Source organism: Salmo salar, chromosome 10, assembly GCF_965601325.2.
Source record: "Salmo salar chromosome 10, fSalSal1, whole genome shotgun sequence".
Classification (NCBI taxonomy): Eukaryota; Metazoa; Chordata; class Actinopteri; order Salmoniformes; family Salmonidae; genus Salmo; species Salmo salar.
Window position 1 is genome coordinate 33912087 of NC_138300.1, and position 14276 is coordinate 33926362.

General features: G+C 45.3%; 1 protein-coding gene across 2 annotated transcripts in view; it reads left to right on the top strand.

Annotated features, from left to right (window-relative positions):
• The window catches only part of LOC106560269 (platelet-derived growth factor receptor alpha), a 30494-nt gene that overhangs the window by 9080 nt on the left and 7138 nt on the right, over nt 1–14276 (top strand). For both annotated transcript variants that reach the window (XM_014122983.3, XM_014122984.3), the window contains exons 11-27: nt 121–289; nt 434–623; nt 859–974; nt 1163–1289; nt 1506–1702; nt 4211–4305; nt 4658–4790; nt 5735–5839; nt 6275–6385; nt 7251–7404; nt 8186–8343; nt 8688–8803; nt 10086–10208; nt 11975–12086; nt 12238–12337; nt 12615–12720; nt 13802–14037. In XM_014122983.3, the coding sequence (XP_013978458.1) occupies nt 121–289; nt 434–623; nt 859–974; nt 1163–1289; nt 1506–1702; nt 4211–4305; nt 4658–4790; nt 5735–5839; nt 6275–6385; nt 7251–7404; nt 8186–8343; nt 8688–8803; nt 10086–10208; nt 11975–12086; nt 12238–12337; nt 12615–12720; nt 13802–14037 (2348 nt within the window). The remainder of the gene's footprint in view (nt 1–120; nt 290–433; nt 624–858; nt 975–1162; nt 1290–1505; nt 1703–4210; nt 4306–4657; nt 4791–5734; nt 5840–6274; nt 6386–7250; nt 7405–8185; nt 8344–8687; nt 8804–10085; nt 10209–11974; nt 12087–12237; nt 12338–12614; nt 12721–13801; nt 14038–14276) is intronic.

Here is a 14276-nt window from a genome sequence, read left to right on the forward strand (position 1 = left end):
GTAAACAACAGCACATACTGTACATAGTTATTGCTCTCTTCTTGGAGAGCATATTAATTGATTCATTTGAAAATGCATTTGTTTGTTTGATTCTAAATGGGTCTAACTTGTGTGTGTCAGGTGAACCGTGGTTTGAAGTCGGTGCACGAGAATAAGAGGGACCAGGAGATCCAGTACATCATGACTGTCCCCCAGGCCTCAGCCAAAGACAGTGGCATCTACGCCTGCTCCATTACTGACATCATCAGCAATGAGAGCCAGACCAAGGAGCTGGCCATCACTGTCTATGGTACGTTTTTGTCACTGTTTATTAACATAGTAACAAGGCAATAATCTTGGTTTATCATCTTGCTTGAACTGGTAGATTGTTTTAACTAACTGTGACCTGTACATATTTAATGAATGGTTCTCTCTCCATTTTCTGTCCTGACAGAGAGCCCATTTGTGTCGCTGCGCCCTGTGTTCAGTTCTCAGGAGTCAGCAGACCTGGATGAGAGCAGAGAGTTCCGGGCCAACATCGACTCCTTCCCCAGCGCCCAGGTCACATGGCTCAAAGATGGCCTCCCCCTCAACTATGTGGCGGCTGAGATAACCACCAGCCTCCAGCAGCTCAGCGAGACCAGGTGAAACTTCCTCTAACATGACTCAACACTGACTGAAGAGATATGATAAACCACTGTCCTGCACATTCAACTCTGTGGCTAATAACAGGTTCCCCAGTTCACCTAGGATGTTCAGATGTCTATTATTAAGGTGTGGTGTGGTGAGATGTTAGATTGGAACTAGTCTCTCATGACAGACTTAACAGCGATCGCATGAGATTAGAGTGTAACCATACATGGTGTTTTGTCTCTGTAGGTACCAGAGTGTTCTGACCCTGATCCGGGCCAAGGAGGAGGACAGTGGGAACTACACCATCAGAGTGCAGAACGGGAACCAGACCCACAGCCACAGCTTCAGCCTGCAGGTCAAAGGTGAGGCAGGAAAATGCTCCAACCCCTCAATTTTCATTTACCTTTATCTCACTGACACCTGTGGTCCCATACTCCCATAACTTTCTAACCATCTCTCTTTGACCCCCTTTCTCTATTTCTCTTTTTTTTTCTTCTGTCCCTGTCTGTATTGTGGTCTGACCCCCTGTTCTTTCTCTGTCTGTGTCCAGTACCTGCAGTCATTGTGGACCTGATGGACCTCCATCATGGCTCAGCCTCAGGCCAGTCTGTAGTGTGTATCGCTGGAGGCATGCCCACTCCTGAGGTGGAGTGGTTCATCTGCAAGAACATAAAACAGTAAGGATACCCTCTCACAACCCCACGTTCTTCCTCTTCATCTCTCCGTTCTCTCACTTTCACTCCAACAATAGCCAGTTTTCTTCCTTAAAATTAAAATACACCTACTGTACATTGTTCACCTCTACCTGGCCACTTCACATGCTACTATGCCCAATGTGATAATGTCATGCTATCAGGTCTCGTGTCTTTACTCTTCCTTCCTCCTCTGTCCAGCTGTGCCAACGACTCGTCTCAGTGGGTGCCCCTGCCAACCAACGACACAGATATCACTGTGGAAGCGCACATCGACCAGGACAACCAGCTGGAGAGCCAGGTGATCTTCGTGCGTCTTGAGAACACTCTGGCCGTCCGCTGCCTGGCCAGGAACGCGATGGCCGCCGTCAGCAGGGAGGTGAAGCTGGTGTCACAAGGTGAGACATACACTCACAAAGTCACACTTACACACCTACTCTCTCAGTTACAGGGCCTATAGAAAGTCTACACACCTCCTCTCTCTCAGTTACAGGGCCTATAGAAAGTCTACACACCTCCTCTCTCAGTTACAGGGCCTATAGAAAGTCTACACACCTACTCTCTCAGTTACAGGGCCTATAGAAAGTCTACACACCTCCTCTGTCTCAGTTACAGGGCCTATAGAAAGTCTACACACCTACTCTCTCAGTTACAGGGCCTATAGAAAGTCTACACACCTCCTCTCTCTCAGTTACAGGGCCTATAGAAAGTCTACACACCTCCTCTCTCTCAGTTACAGGGCCTATAGAAAGTCTACACACCTACTCTCTCTCAGTTACAGGGCCTATAGAAAGTCTACGCACCTACTCTCTCTCAGTTACAGGGCCTATAGAACGTCTACACACCTACTCTCTCTCCGTTACAGGGCCTATAGAAAGTCTACACACCATTCACTTTTTTTCAAATTGTTGTGCGTTACAAACTGAGATTGAAATGGATTAAATTGTAAAAAAATATATAGGTTATCTACACAAAATACTCCATAATGTCAAAATGAAAAGAAAATTCTACACATTTTTACAAATGAATATAAATTAAACAAGTAAATAGTTGTTGCATAAGTAGTCACCACCCCCTTTGTTTAGGCAAGCCTAAATTAGTTCAGAAGTAAAATTTGGCTTAACAAATCACATAATAAGTTATATGGACTCACTCTGTGTGAAATAATAGGGGTTGACTTGATTTGGTAATGACTACACCGTCCTCTGTCTCCCGTACATAGAACATCTGTAAGGTCCCTCAGTCAAGTATTGAATTTCAAGCACAGATTCAACTATAAAGACCAGGGAGATTTTCGAAAGTCTCATAAAGAAGGGCAGTGATCGGTAGATGGGTAAAAATAACACATCAGACATTGAATATATCTTTAAGCATGGGCAAGGTAATAATTATGTTGTGGATGATGTATTAAACCACCAGACACGTCAAAGATGCAGTCATCCTTCTGAACTGAGCTGCAGGACAGGAAGAAAACTGCTTAGGGATTTCACCATGAGGACATTGGTAATTTTAAAACAGTTACAGATTTCAATGGCTGTAATGGATGGAGGATGGATCAACAACATTGTGGTGACAATAATGACCTAAATGACAGTGAAAAGAAGAATACAAATATACAGAATAAAAAGATTCCAAAACATGCATATGTATGCAACAGTAATACTGCAAAAAAAACACTGCAAAGAAATAAACTTTTTGGCCTAAATGCAAAGCTTTATGTTTGGGGCAAATCCAACACAACACATCACTGAGTAGCTGCCTCCTTGTTTTCAAGCATGGTGTTGGGTGCATCATGGTATGGGTATGCTTGACATCGGCAAAGACTGGGGAGTTTTTCAGGATAAAAAGAGACCAGATGGAGCTAAGCACAGGCAAAATCCTAGAGGAAACCTGGTTCCGTCTGCTTTCCACCAGACACAGAGAGGAATTCACTTTTCAGCAGAACAATAACCTACAACACAAAGCCAAATCTACACTGGAGTTGCTTACCAAGAAGACAGTGAATCTTCCTGTGGCCAAGTTACCAGTTTTGACTTAAATCTGCTTGGAAATCTATGGCAAGACTTGAAAATTGCTGTCTAGTCATGATCCCCAACACCTTGACAGAGCTTGAAGAATTTTGAAAAGAATAATGGACAATCCAGGTGTGCAAAGCGCACTTACCCAAGAAGACTCCCAACATTACAGAGTATTTTCTGTAGATCGTTGACAAAAAATGACAATTAAATCCATTTCAATCCCGCTTTGTAACATAATAAAATGTGGAGAAATCCAAGGAGGTGTAGACTTTCTATAGGCCCTGTACAACAGAAATGGTTGTTATAGTGTGGTGACTAGATTCACAGTATCTTAGTTTGCCTGCTACAGTATATTTTCTTCCTGCTATAGTCTCCTCTTTTAATAGCTAGTTTCTTCCTGTAGTTGCGTCCCTTTGTGACACTTGATGTGTGATAGGCATTGAAGAGACTGGGCTGGGCTGTCAGTGTTGAGGTAGCTGTCTGGTAAATTGTCTGTGGTAGGGCAGCTGATCACAGACTTTCATTGTGTAGATGTGTGTTAGCCTGGGATACTTTTACTGTGAAAAGTAAAGCCCAGGTAGCTTAGTACATTTGGCCCCTCAAGCTGTGCCCCCCTACCCCGCACCTCTCCCTAAACCCTTCAGCAGACCTTTTGGTCCTGATAATCTGGAGACCCCACTGGCTTGGTTTATTGGGTGTGAGGCACCATGCTGAACTATGCTATTTAAATAGGGTATTTGGATTGCCATGTTGAAGTTCTTTATATTTTACCTCATGTTGGGTTCTTCAAATAATTCATCAAACTAACATTCCCATATTGACTTACATTGACTTCTCCATGTTGTGCTCTCCATCTCATGTGTGTGTGGTGGTTCTCCTCCTGAACAGGCCCCCACTCTGAGCTGCCTGTAACTGCTGCTGTTTTGGTGCTGCTGGTCATTGTCATCATCTCACTCATTGTCCTGGTCATTATCTGGAAACAGGTACAACAGATCACCACTGCCCCTCACACACGCACAAACTGGCTCACTCACTCACTGACTCATTCTCTCATTGACTCATTAAATCACTCACCTACACTTTGTCTTAGAGCAGTGTTTCCCAACTCTGGTCCTCCAGTACTCCCAACAGTGCACATTTTAATTGTAGCCCTGGACAAGCACACCTGATTCAACTTGTCAGCTAATCATCAAGCCCTCGATGAGTTCAGTCAGGTATGTTTGCCCTGGGATACAACCAAAATGTGTACTGTTGGGGGACTAGAGGACCGGAGTTGGGAAACGCTGCTCTAGAGCCAATGTATGGATCTGTTTATCTATGTCCTCTGTCCTACAGAAGCCTCGCTATGAGATCCGCTGGAGGGTGATAGAGTCAGTGAGTCCTGATGGCCATGAGTACATCTACGTGGACCCCATGCAGCTGCCCTATGACTCCAGATGGGAGTTCTCTCGCGATGGGCTCGTACTGGGTGAGAGCCAACTGCACTGCTTCCTCTCTCTGTGGTCTTACTGTGGTCATGTTCTGGTCAGAGTGTCACATCATCATGGTTGGGTGTCGTGTTCTAGTCAGGCTGTGGTCTGGATGTCTCCCTCTGGTCTTTGAAGTGAGGATGTGATAAGGCCATCTGGCCTGGCAGAAAGGGGAGGCTGGGACATGCTGCCTGGGTTTGGGTTGTGACTCACCGACCAAAGGGAATCTCACTCACTGGGGAACTGGGGAAGTCACAGATGAGAGGGCAGAGGCAGACGTGTGTGTCAAGTAACATTTTATTTTATTTGTCACATGCCTCGTAAACAACAGATGTAGACTAACAGTGAAATGCTTACTTATGGGTCCTTTCCCAACAATACAGAGTAAAAGATAAAGATACAAAATATAAAATAGAAATAGTGACACAAGGAATAAATACAAAGTGAATAACAATAAGAAGTAAACATGGCTATATACAGGGAGTACCCGTACTGAGATAATGTGCAGGGTTACAAGGTTATTGAGGTAACTGTGTACTGTAGATATAGATAGGAGTAAGGTGACTAGGCAACAGGATAGATAGACAGTAGCAGCAGCGTATGTGGTGAGTGTGAAAGTGTGTGTGTGTGGCGAAAGTGTGTGTGTGTGGCGTCAGTATGCATGTGTGCGCATCTTATGTGTCTGTGTGGGCATATGTACTCTGTGTAGGTATGTGTGTGTTGGAGTGTGAGTGTGTGGGTAGAGTCCAGTGTGTGTGCATAGAGTCAGTGCTTGAGAGGTGTGTGTGTGTGTGTGTGTGTGTGTGTGTGTGTGTGTGTGTGTGTGTGTGTGTGTGTGTGTGTGTGTGTGTGTGTGTGTGTGTGTTTGCCTGTCTGTCTATGTTTGTGTATTTGTTTACCCTCCATGTTAACTGATCGTGTGCCATGTCTGGTGTGTCTGCAGGTCGTGTCCTGGGCTCTGGGGCGTTTGGGAAGGTGGTGGAGGGAACTGCATATGGACTCAGCCGCTCCCAGCCCGTCATGAAGGTGGCTGTGAAGATGCTGAAACGTGAGTTGACCACAGACAGCTATAGTTGACCACAGACAGCTATAGAGTTGACCACAGACAGCTATACAGACAGCTATAGAGTTGACCACAGACAGCTATACAGACAGCTATAGAGTTGACCACAGACAGCTATACAGACAGCTATAGAGTTGACCACAGACAGCTATACAGACAGCTATAGAGTTGACCACAGACAGCTATACAGACAGCTATAGAGTTGACCACAGACAGCTATACAGACAGCTATAGAGTTGACCACAGACAGCTATACAGACAGCTATAGAGTTGACCACAGACAGCTTACTTTGTGATTGATGAAACAATGGCAGTCATTGATGCATCTTGTTGATGATGAATTGATTGTGTGTGATTGACCGATAGATGCGGTGTGATTGATTGAAGGTTGAGTGATTGTTTGTCTGTTTGGCGTTGCAGCCACGGCCCGCTCCAGTGAGAAACAGGCCCTGATGTCAGAGCTGAAGATCATGACTCACCTGGGCCCTCACCTCAACATCGTCAACCTGCTGGGGGCCTGCACCAAGTCAGGTGACTCACACACACACACACACACACACACACACACACACACACACACACACACACACACACACACACACACACACACACACACACACACACACACACTTACAGATATGCAGTGGTGTAAAGTACTTAAGTAAAAATACTTTAAAGTACTGCTTAAGTCATTTTCTGGGTACTTTACTTTACTATTTTTGGTACTTTACTAATTATATTTTTGACTACTATTACTTTTACTTCACTACATTCCTAAAGAAAATAGTGTACATTTTACTCCATACATTTTCCCTGACACCCAAAGTACTCATTACATTTTGAATGCTTCGCAGGACTGGAAAATGGTCCAATGCATACACTTATCAAGAGAACATTCCTGGTCATCCCTACTACCTCTGGCAGACTCACTAAACACAAATGCTTCGTTTGTTGGAGTGTGCTATCTGTAATTTTTTAAAAATTTAAATGGTGCCATCTGGTTTGCTTAATATAAGGGATTTGAAATGATTTATACTTTTACTTTTACTTTTGATACTTAAGTATATTTTAGAAATTACTTTTATTTTACTGGGTGACTTTCACTTTTACTTGAGTCATTTTCTATTAAGGTATCTTTACTTTTACTCAAGTATAACCATTGGGTACTTTTTCCACCGCTGCAGATATGCTCAAACACACCCATATGGTTTTGACAGTCAAGAAAGGCGGTTGCCATTACTCTCTGGGCCGTTGGTGGGTGTGGTATTTTAATAGTGTTTTTATGAGTGCAAAGGCTTGCCCTCTTGGCATAGCTTTTAGCCTTCATGAGCCTCTGATAAGTTAAGCCAGCGGACTGACACTTGTGTCTCTTTCTCTCTCCTCTCTTCCCATGCAGGCCCCACCTACATCATCACTGAGTACTGCTTCTATGGAGACCTGGTCAACTACCTGCACAAAAACAGAGAGAGCTTCCTCAGCTTGCACTCAGAGAAGACCAAGAAAGACCTGGACATCTTTGGCATAAACCCTGCAGACGAGAGCAGCAGGAGGTAAAGAGACATAGGATCAGCTGCAGAAACACACACGGACGCACCCAGGCACGGACGCACACAGGCACAGGCGCGCACACTCACATGCACTAGCACGCACACACACCTCCTATTTGGTGTGTCCCCCTCCTCAGTCCCTGCTCCCCCTCCTCAGTCCCTGCTCCCCCTCCTCAGTCCCTGCTCCCCCTCCTCAGTCCCTGCTCCCCCTCCTCAGTCCCTACTCCCCCTCCTCAGTCCCTGCCCCCCCTCCTCAGTCCCTGCTCCCCCTCCTCAGTCCCTACTCCCCCTCCTCAGTCCCTGCTCCCCCTCCTCAGTCCCTGCTCCCCCTCCTCAGTCCCTGCTCCCCCTCCTCAGTCCCTGCTCCCCCTCCCCCCACTCAGTCTTTCTGTCTCATTGACAGCACTCTTCAGCAGGCTCTCAGTAACAAAACGTAACCCTACCCCAGTCTTCCTCATGGCTGAGGAAGGCGTCTTCCACTAATCAAATCTGTGTCTGAAGTGGTGCTCGGCTTTCAGCCTAATCATGACTGTTGTTTGGTACCTGTTAATGGTCTCTGTCCAGACGAGCATGGGGGAAACACTGGGAGAGGCCTGCCTACTCCTGTCTGCTCTGCTGATCTGTGTTGACAGATGACTCACAATGACCACATCTCAAAGTGACCACTCCATCAACTGCACCCTTTGTAGGGGGAACCTCAGTATATACATTGGGTGTCCTTTAAGAGGGGTGATTCTACCATGGTTGTTGTCTTTCTACCAACCTCCTCCCTCATTCCCTGCAGCTATGTGATCCTGTCCTTTGAAAGTGGTAAAGGAGACTACATGGAGATGAAGCAGGCAGACACCACGCAGTACGTGCCCATGCTGGAGATGAGTGATGCCTCCAAGTACTCTGACATCCAGAGGTCTGAATATGACCACCCACCATCACAGAAGGGTGGTGAGTACACAGTCGAACAGTCTCTCTCTCTCTCTCTCTCTCTCTCTCTCTCTCTCTCCTCTCTCTCTCTCTCTCTCTCTCTCTCTCTCTCTCTCTCTCTCTCGGCGCAGGGTTTTAGTCAGCGCTGGTTGGTTTGGTTGAGGGGTCCAGCCTGTAATTATATAGAGAGGGTAATTGTAGCAGACACATAATAATGCCTATTTCTCCCTCCCATTAGGAAAAGCCAGGTTACAGCAGCCAGTTCTATATTTACATGCACATAAACATACAAACACACACTTTATTCACTCACTCATAGACAGACTGAAGCTAAATGTCTGTATATGTGTGTTTTTCTGATCCAGATAATGAGATGGACAGCCTGCTGTCAGAAGACGGCAACGAGGGCCTCAGCACCACAGACCTTCTCAGCTTTACCTACCAAGTGGCCAGAGGCATGGAGTTCCTGTCCTCTAAGAATGTGAGTGGGACCAACGGCTGGGAATGACTGGAGATCAGTGGGACATGATGTTAGGGCAGTGCAGTGGGCTGGGAATAACAGGCCAATGTCATACAATACAATAGCTATACTGAGACCAAGGTCTCTTTTACAGATGAGCCCTGAATTACAGAAATTACACACATCAAAATAGAAATACAAAATGTAAGCAGAAAGAAAAACACAGTCATAAAAAACAAAATGCATTCATCAGTAATAAGGTCCTTAATCAGCTTTGTGAATTGCCCTAGAGGCACCAAATCAGGCTGTACATTTCATCTTGATGTTCTGGTGCAGTTCGGGCAATTTAAAGTATTGATTGGGGACTTATATGTGGAGGAATGTAACTTTTTTCTTTGTCATTTGTGATGTTTTATTTGTGCTTCACATGACTGTGTTTTTGTATTTTAATGTATATATGTAGGTTGGGTATAATGTGTATATTTATGTTGTGTATATAAAGGGCGCATTTGTAAAAGAGAGCTAGGTCTCAATATGTCTTCCCAATTAAAATATAGGTAAAAAGAAACAAAACAAACATCCACTTTAACAACATTTATTCGATTTTTACACAAATAAGGTGCAAGAAAACTAAAAGCTGATTTACCTAACTCAGGAGAGACCGAGGGAATTTCCAGAATATATCAACCAGAGATACAGAAGTGAGCCTAGGATGCCACAGCCATCTTTTATTGGCCTGACTTTGCATCGAAGGAAGGAAGTGATGGTCACATGATTCCATTGGCTTAGCAGAAGCTAGTGTCACTGGCAAGCTTGTTCGGACCTCTCTGTTGGTACACAACAGGGAGTGGGTCGGTTGCCACGTCAACCCTGCCGTCTGTATGTTCCAGTGGTAACCACGGTAATGATGGCAGGCAGGTTGTGGGCTGCTGTTGTGCTTGATGACAGCTGTGAAAGCCAAGAGGTTGGCTAAATCAGGGGTTGTGTGATAAGCGGCCCTGTGAAGGCTGAGCTCACTGCTCAGGAGACAGGCCAGGTCTTTATATAGAACACCCAGTAGGCTGGAATTACACTGGGTACAAAGAAGCTATAAGCTCCTCATACAGCCTCCTAGTTATTATCCCGGAATATCCCCTGGCCAGGAGTGGTCAGTCAAGGCTGTCTCTTAGGCTGGCCTGTAGATATAAAGCCACCCTGTAAAACATTAGGAGGAAAGAAAGAATAAATGGAAAGGGAGAACATACAAATGGTTTCTCTGAATTGAGATTAAATGAATTCTCTGTGTGTCTGTTTTGCGGTACAGTGTGTGCATCGGGACCTGGCTGCCAGGAACGTCCTGCTCTCTCAGGGGAAGATAGTGAAGATCTGTGACTTTGGCCTGGCCAGAGACATCATGCATGACAACAACTATGTCTCCAAAGGCAGTGTGAGTATTTCTCAATGACCATACTGGCTGTTTGTGTCCCCTAAGCATAGACATGTACAGTGAAGGAAGAAAGTATTTGATCCCCTGCTGATTTTGTACGTTTGCCCACTGACAAATAAATGATCAGTCTCTAATTTTAATGGTAGGTTAATTTGAACAGTGAGAGACAGAATAACAACAAAAAAATCCAGAAAAACGCATGTCAAAAATGTTATAAATTGATTTGCGTGTTAATGAAGGAAATAAGTATTTGACCCCCTCTCAATCAGAAAGATGTCTGGCTCCCAGGTGTCTTTTATACAGGTAACGAGCTGAGATTAGGAGCACACTCTTAAAGGGAGTGCTCCTAATCTCAGCTTGTTACCTGTATAAAAGACACCTGTCCACAGAAGCAATCAATCAATCAGATTCCAAACTCTCCACCATGGCCAAGACCAAAGAGCTCTCCAAGGATGTCAGGGACAAGATTGTAGACCTACACAAGGCTGGAATGGGCTACAAGACCATCGCCAAGCAGCTTGGTGAGAAGGTGACAACAGTTGGTGTGATTATTCGCAAATGGAAGAAACACAACAGAACAGTCAATCTCCCTCGGCCTGGGGCTCCATGCAAGATCTCACCTCGTGGAGTTGCAATGATCATGAGAACGCTGAGGAATCAGCCCAGAACTACACGGGAGGATCTTGTCAATGATCTCAAGGCAGCTGGGACCATAGTCACCAAGAAAACAATTGGTAACACACTACGCCGTGAAGGACTGAAGTCCTGCAGCGCCCACAAGGTCCCCCTGCTCAAGAAAGCACATATACAGGCCCGTCTGAAGTTTGTCACTGAACATCTGAATGATTCAGAGGACAACTGGGTGAAAGTGTTGTAGTCAGATGAGACCAAAATGGAGCTCTTTGGCATCAACTCAACTCGCCGTGCTTGGAGGAGGAGGAATGCTGCCTATGACCCCAAGAACACCATCCCCACCGTCAAACACGGAGGTGGAAACATAATGCTTTGGGGGTGTTTTTCTGCTAAGGGGACAGGACAACTTCACCGCATCAAAGGGACGATGGACGGGGCCATGTACCGTCAAATCTTGGGTGAGAACCTCCTTCCCTCAGCCAGGGCATTGAAAATGGGTCGTGGATGGGTATTCCAGCATGACAATGACCCAAAACACATGGCCAAGGCAACAAAGGAGTGGCTCAAGAAGAAGCACATTAAAGTCCTAGAGTGGCCTAGCCAGTTTCCAGACCTTAATCCCATAGAAAATCTGTGGAGGGAGCTGAAGGTTCGAGTTGCCAAACGTCAGCCTCAAAACCTTAATGACATGGAGAAGATCTGCAAAGAGGAGTGGGACAAAATCCCTCCTGAGATGTGTGCAAACCTGGTGGCCAACTACAAGAAACGTCTGACCTCTGTGATTACCAACAAGGGTTTTGCCACCAAGTACTAAGTCATGTTTTGCAGAGGGGTCAAATACTTATTTCCCTCATTAACATGCAAATCATTTTATAACATTTTTGACATGTGTTTTTCTGGATTTTTTTGTTGTTATTCTGTCTCTCACTGTTCAAATAAACCTACCATTAAAATTATAGACTGATCATTTCTTTGTCAGTGGGCAAACGTACAAAATCAGCAGGGGATCAAATACTTTTTTCCCTCACTGTATCCTGCTTGTTTATGTTAGCACTCCATTATGTTCCACTATTGTAGTGTCCATTAAATGAGCGCAGTGTGTTTGATCCATCTGCTGTGTATGTTGACCATAGACCTTCCTGCCAGTGAAGTGGATGGCTCCTGAGAGTATCTTTGACAACATGTACACCACCATCAGTGATGTCTGGTCCTACGGCATCCTCCTCTGGGAGATTTTCTCTCTAGGTGAGGCTCAGCTGACCCCAAATCTGTGACAAAGACACATCTTGAGAAGCATGTTAAGGAGACATCTGACTCCAGATCAGTGTGTAGATACAGTGTTGACAGTGATACTGCTGTTTGCTGGTGTACTGATGGCAGTGTGTTTGTGTTAAAGGTGGCACCCCATACCCAGGGATGGTAGTGGACTCCAGCTTCTACAACAAGATCAAGAGTGGCTACAGGATGGCCAAACCTGAGCATGCCCCCGCTGATGTGTATGTACATATATTTTTTATATAATTCTACATTGTGTTGTGTACATTATGTTGAAACACTTTTTATGCCAATTTTATTTTACAACAGTGGATCAGATAACATTGTCCCATATGTCATGCGAATACTATGGAACGCTACTACTGCTGTGAATGTCTGATGCACAGTACTAAACTGTGATATACAATACAATGATATGACTGTTATACCATGGCGTTTCACTCCCTGTACTGTCTGTCCCGTTCTCTCTGTTTAACTAGAGTGTTTTCCCTCCTCCAGGTATGAGATGATGATAAAGTGTTGGAACAGTGAGCCTGAGAAGAGGCCTTCCTTCCTCCGCCTGAGTGAGAGTGTGGCTTCACTGCTGCCCTCCGGTTACAAGAGGGTGAGCGTCTCTTCAGTATGACCTCTGGCCTTACAATCTCTCCCAGGGTTCCTCACACCTGCTTTCTAATGTCCCTCTCTCTTTAATTCCTGACCCTGACCTCCAACGTTTGGACCTACTCCTCCCTCTTAATGTTTCTTGTCCTTTCTAATCAGTTTCATCCCCCTTTTACCTTACCTGACCTATCCTATTTTTACACAGGAAGGGAGTAAGTGCTTCAACCATCCTCTTTCTCCATTCCTTTCTCACACTTTTCCTAGCCAATGCACTCCCCCTAGCCTTGGGGCTTGTTATAGTTCTACAGTACTAACAAAGTAAAGTTCATCTAAAACCAGGCTCACAAACTCCAACCACTTCCCCCAACACTGCCAGTGTAGTGTGTTTCTGTGGGCTCTGTCAGTTGAGGCTGTTTCTGTGGGCACTGAGTACTGTGCATTTCCGTTGTATTAAAGCCCAGCTCTGGCGATGATTAGAGTGCTAATGCTCCAGCTGGCGGTCAGTGACCAGCCCCAACCACAGTAATGATACAGTCAGCAGCAGCAGCCCCAGGTCTCTCCTCCACCTCCCCTCCACCGGCTAGGCTAACTATAATGAGCCTATTAAACAGCACGCCACACATGGCACATCAAACCTCCTCCTCCCCCACTATTCTGCTTTGCTGGTCCAGGAGAGTGGAGGAGTTGGCTCCTGTTTTAGCACCTAAGGCTGGGGTTGGGTTGGCTGGGCTAGGGTGGGGTGGGATGGGAGATCACGACCAGGCTGACTGAGTGAGAACACACACCACTGACAGCTAGTTCAACTGGTTCAACTGATAAATCTGTTTTAGGATTGATTTATGAGTTGAAGTGATTTATGTTTTGTGATTATGAAGGGGATGCTACTGTTTTGGAGGTACCAGAGCAGTAAATAACTATTCAGTACTCCAGGCCAAAAATGGTTTATTTACATGCACATCACTTTTGTTTTTTTAAAAACGGTTAGACATATAGCTACGTTTTCTGCATGGTACTGTAGACATTATGATCCAATGCTCCTCGATACTGTAGGTTGAGGTTCATTGGGCTTTCTCTCTGTTGTGCAGTGCTTCGAGAGGGCAAGCCATGAGTTCCTGAAGAGTGACCATCCAGCAGTGACCAGGGTCCAGGTGGAGAGTGATGACGCCTACATTGGGATCACCTATAAGAGTCAGGACAAGTTGAAGGACAGGGAGAGTGGCTTCGACGAGCAGCGCCTCAGCTCTGACAGCGGTTACATTATCCCCCTCCCTGACCTGGACCCTCTGTCTGATGATGAGTACATCAAGAGGAACCGCCACAGGTAGGCTACCACCTTAATCTCAGACATGTGTATCTTCAATCTCAGATTGTTATATGTGGTATAGGTTGATAACACCATTTTACAACCTAACATGTGCTAGTTCTGTTTACCCAATGAAAACACGCAGCAAACAAGATAGATATCCTTTATATTTAATTAATGGTCTCCTCCTGTATACTATACCCTATCACACACTTAACTGTTTAGTAACACTGACCTGTTCCTCTCTGTCCTGTGAA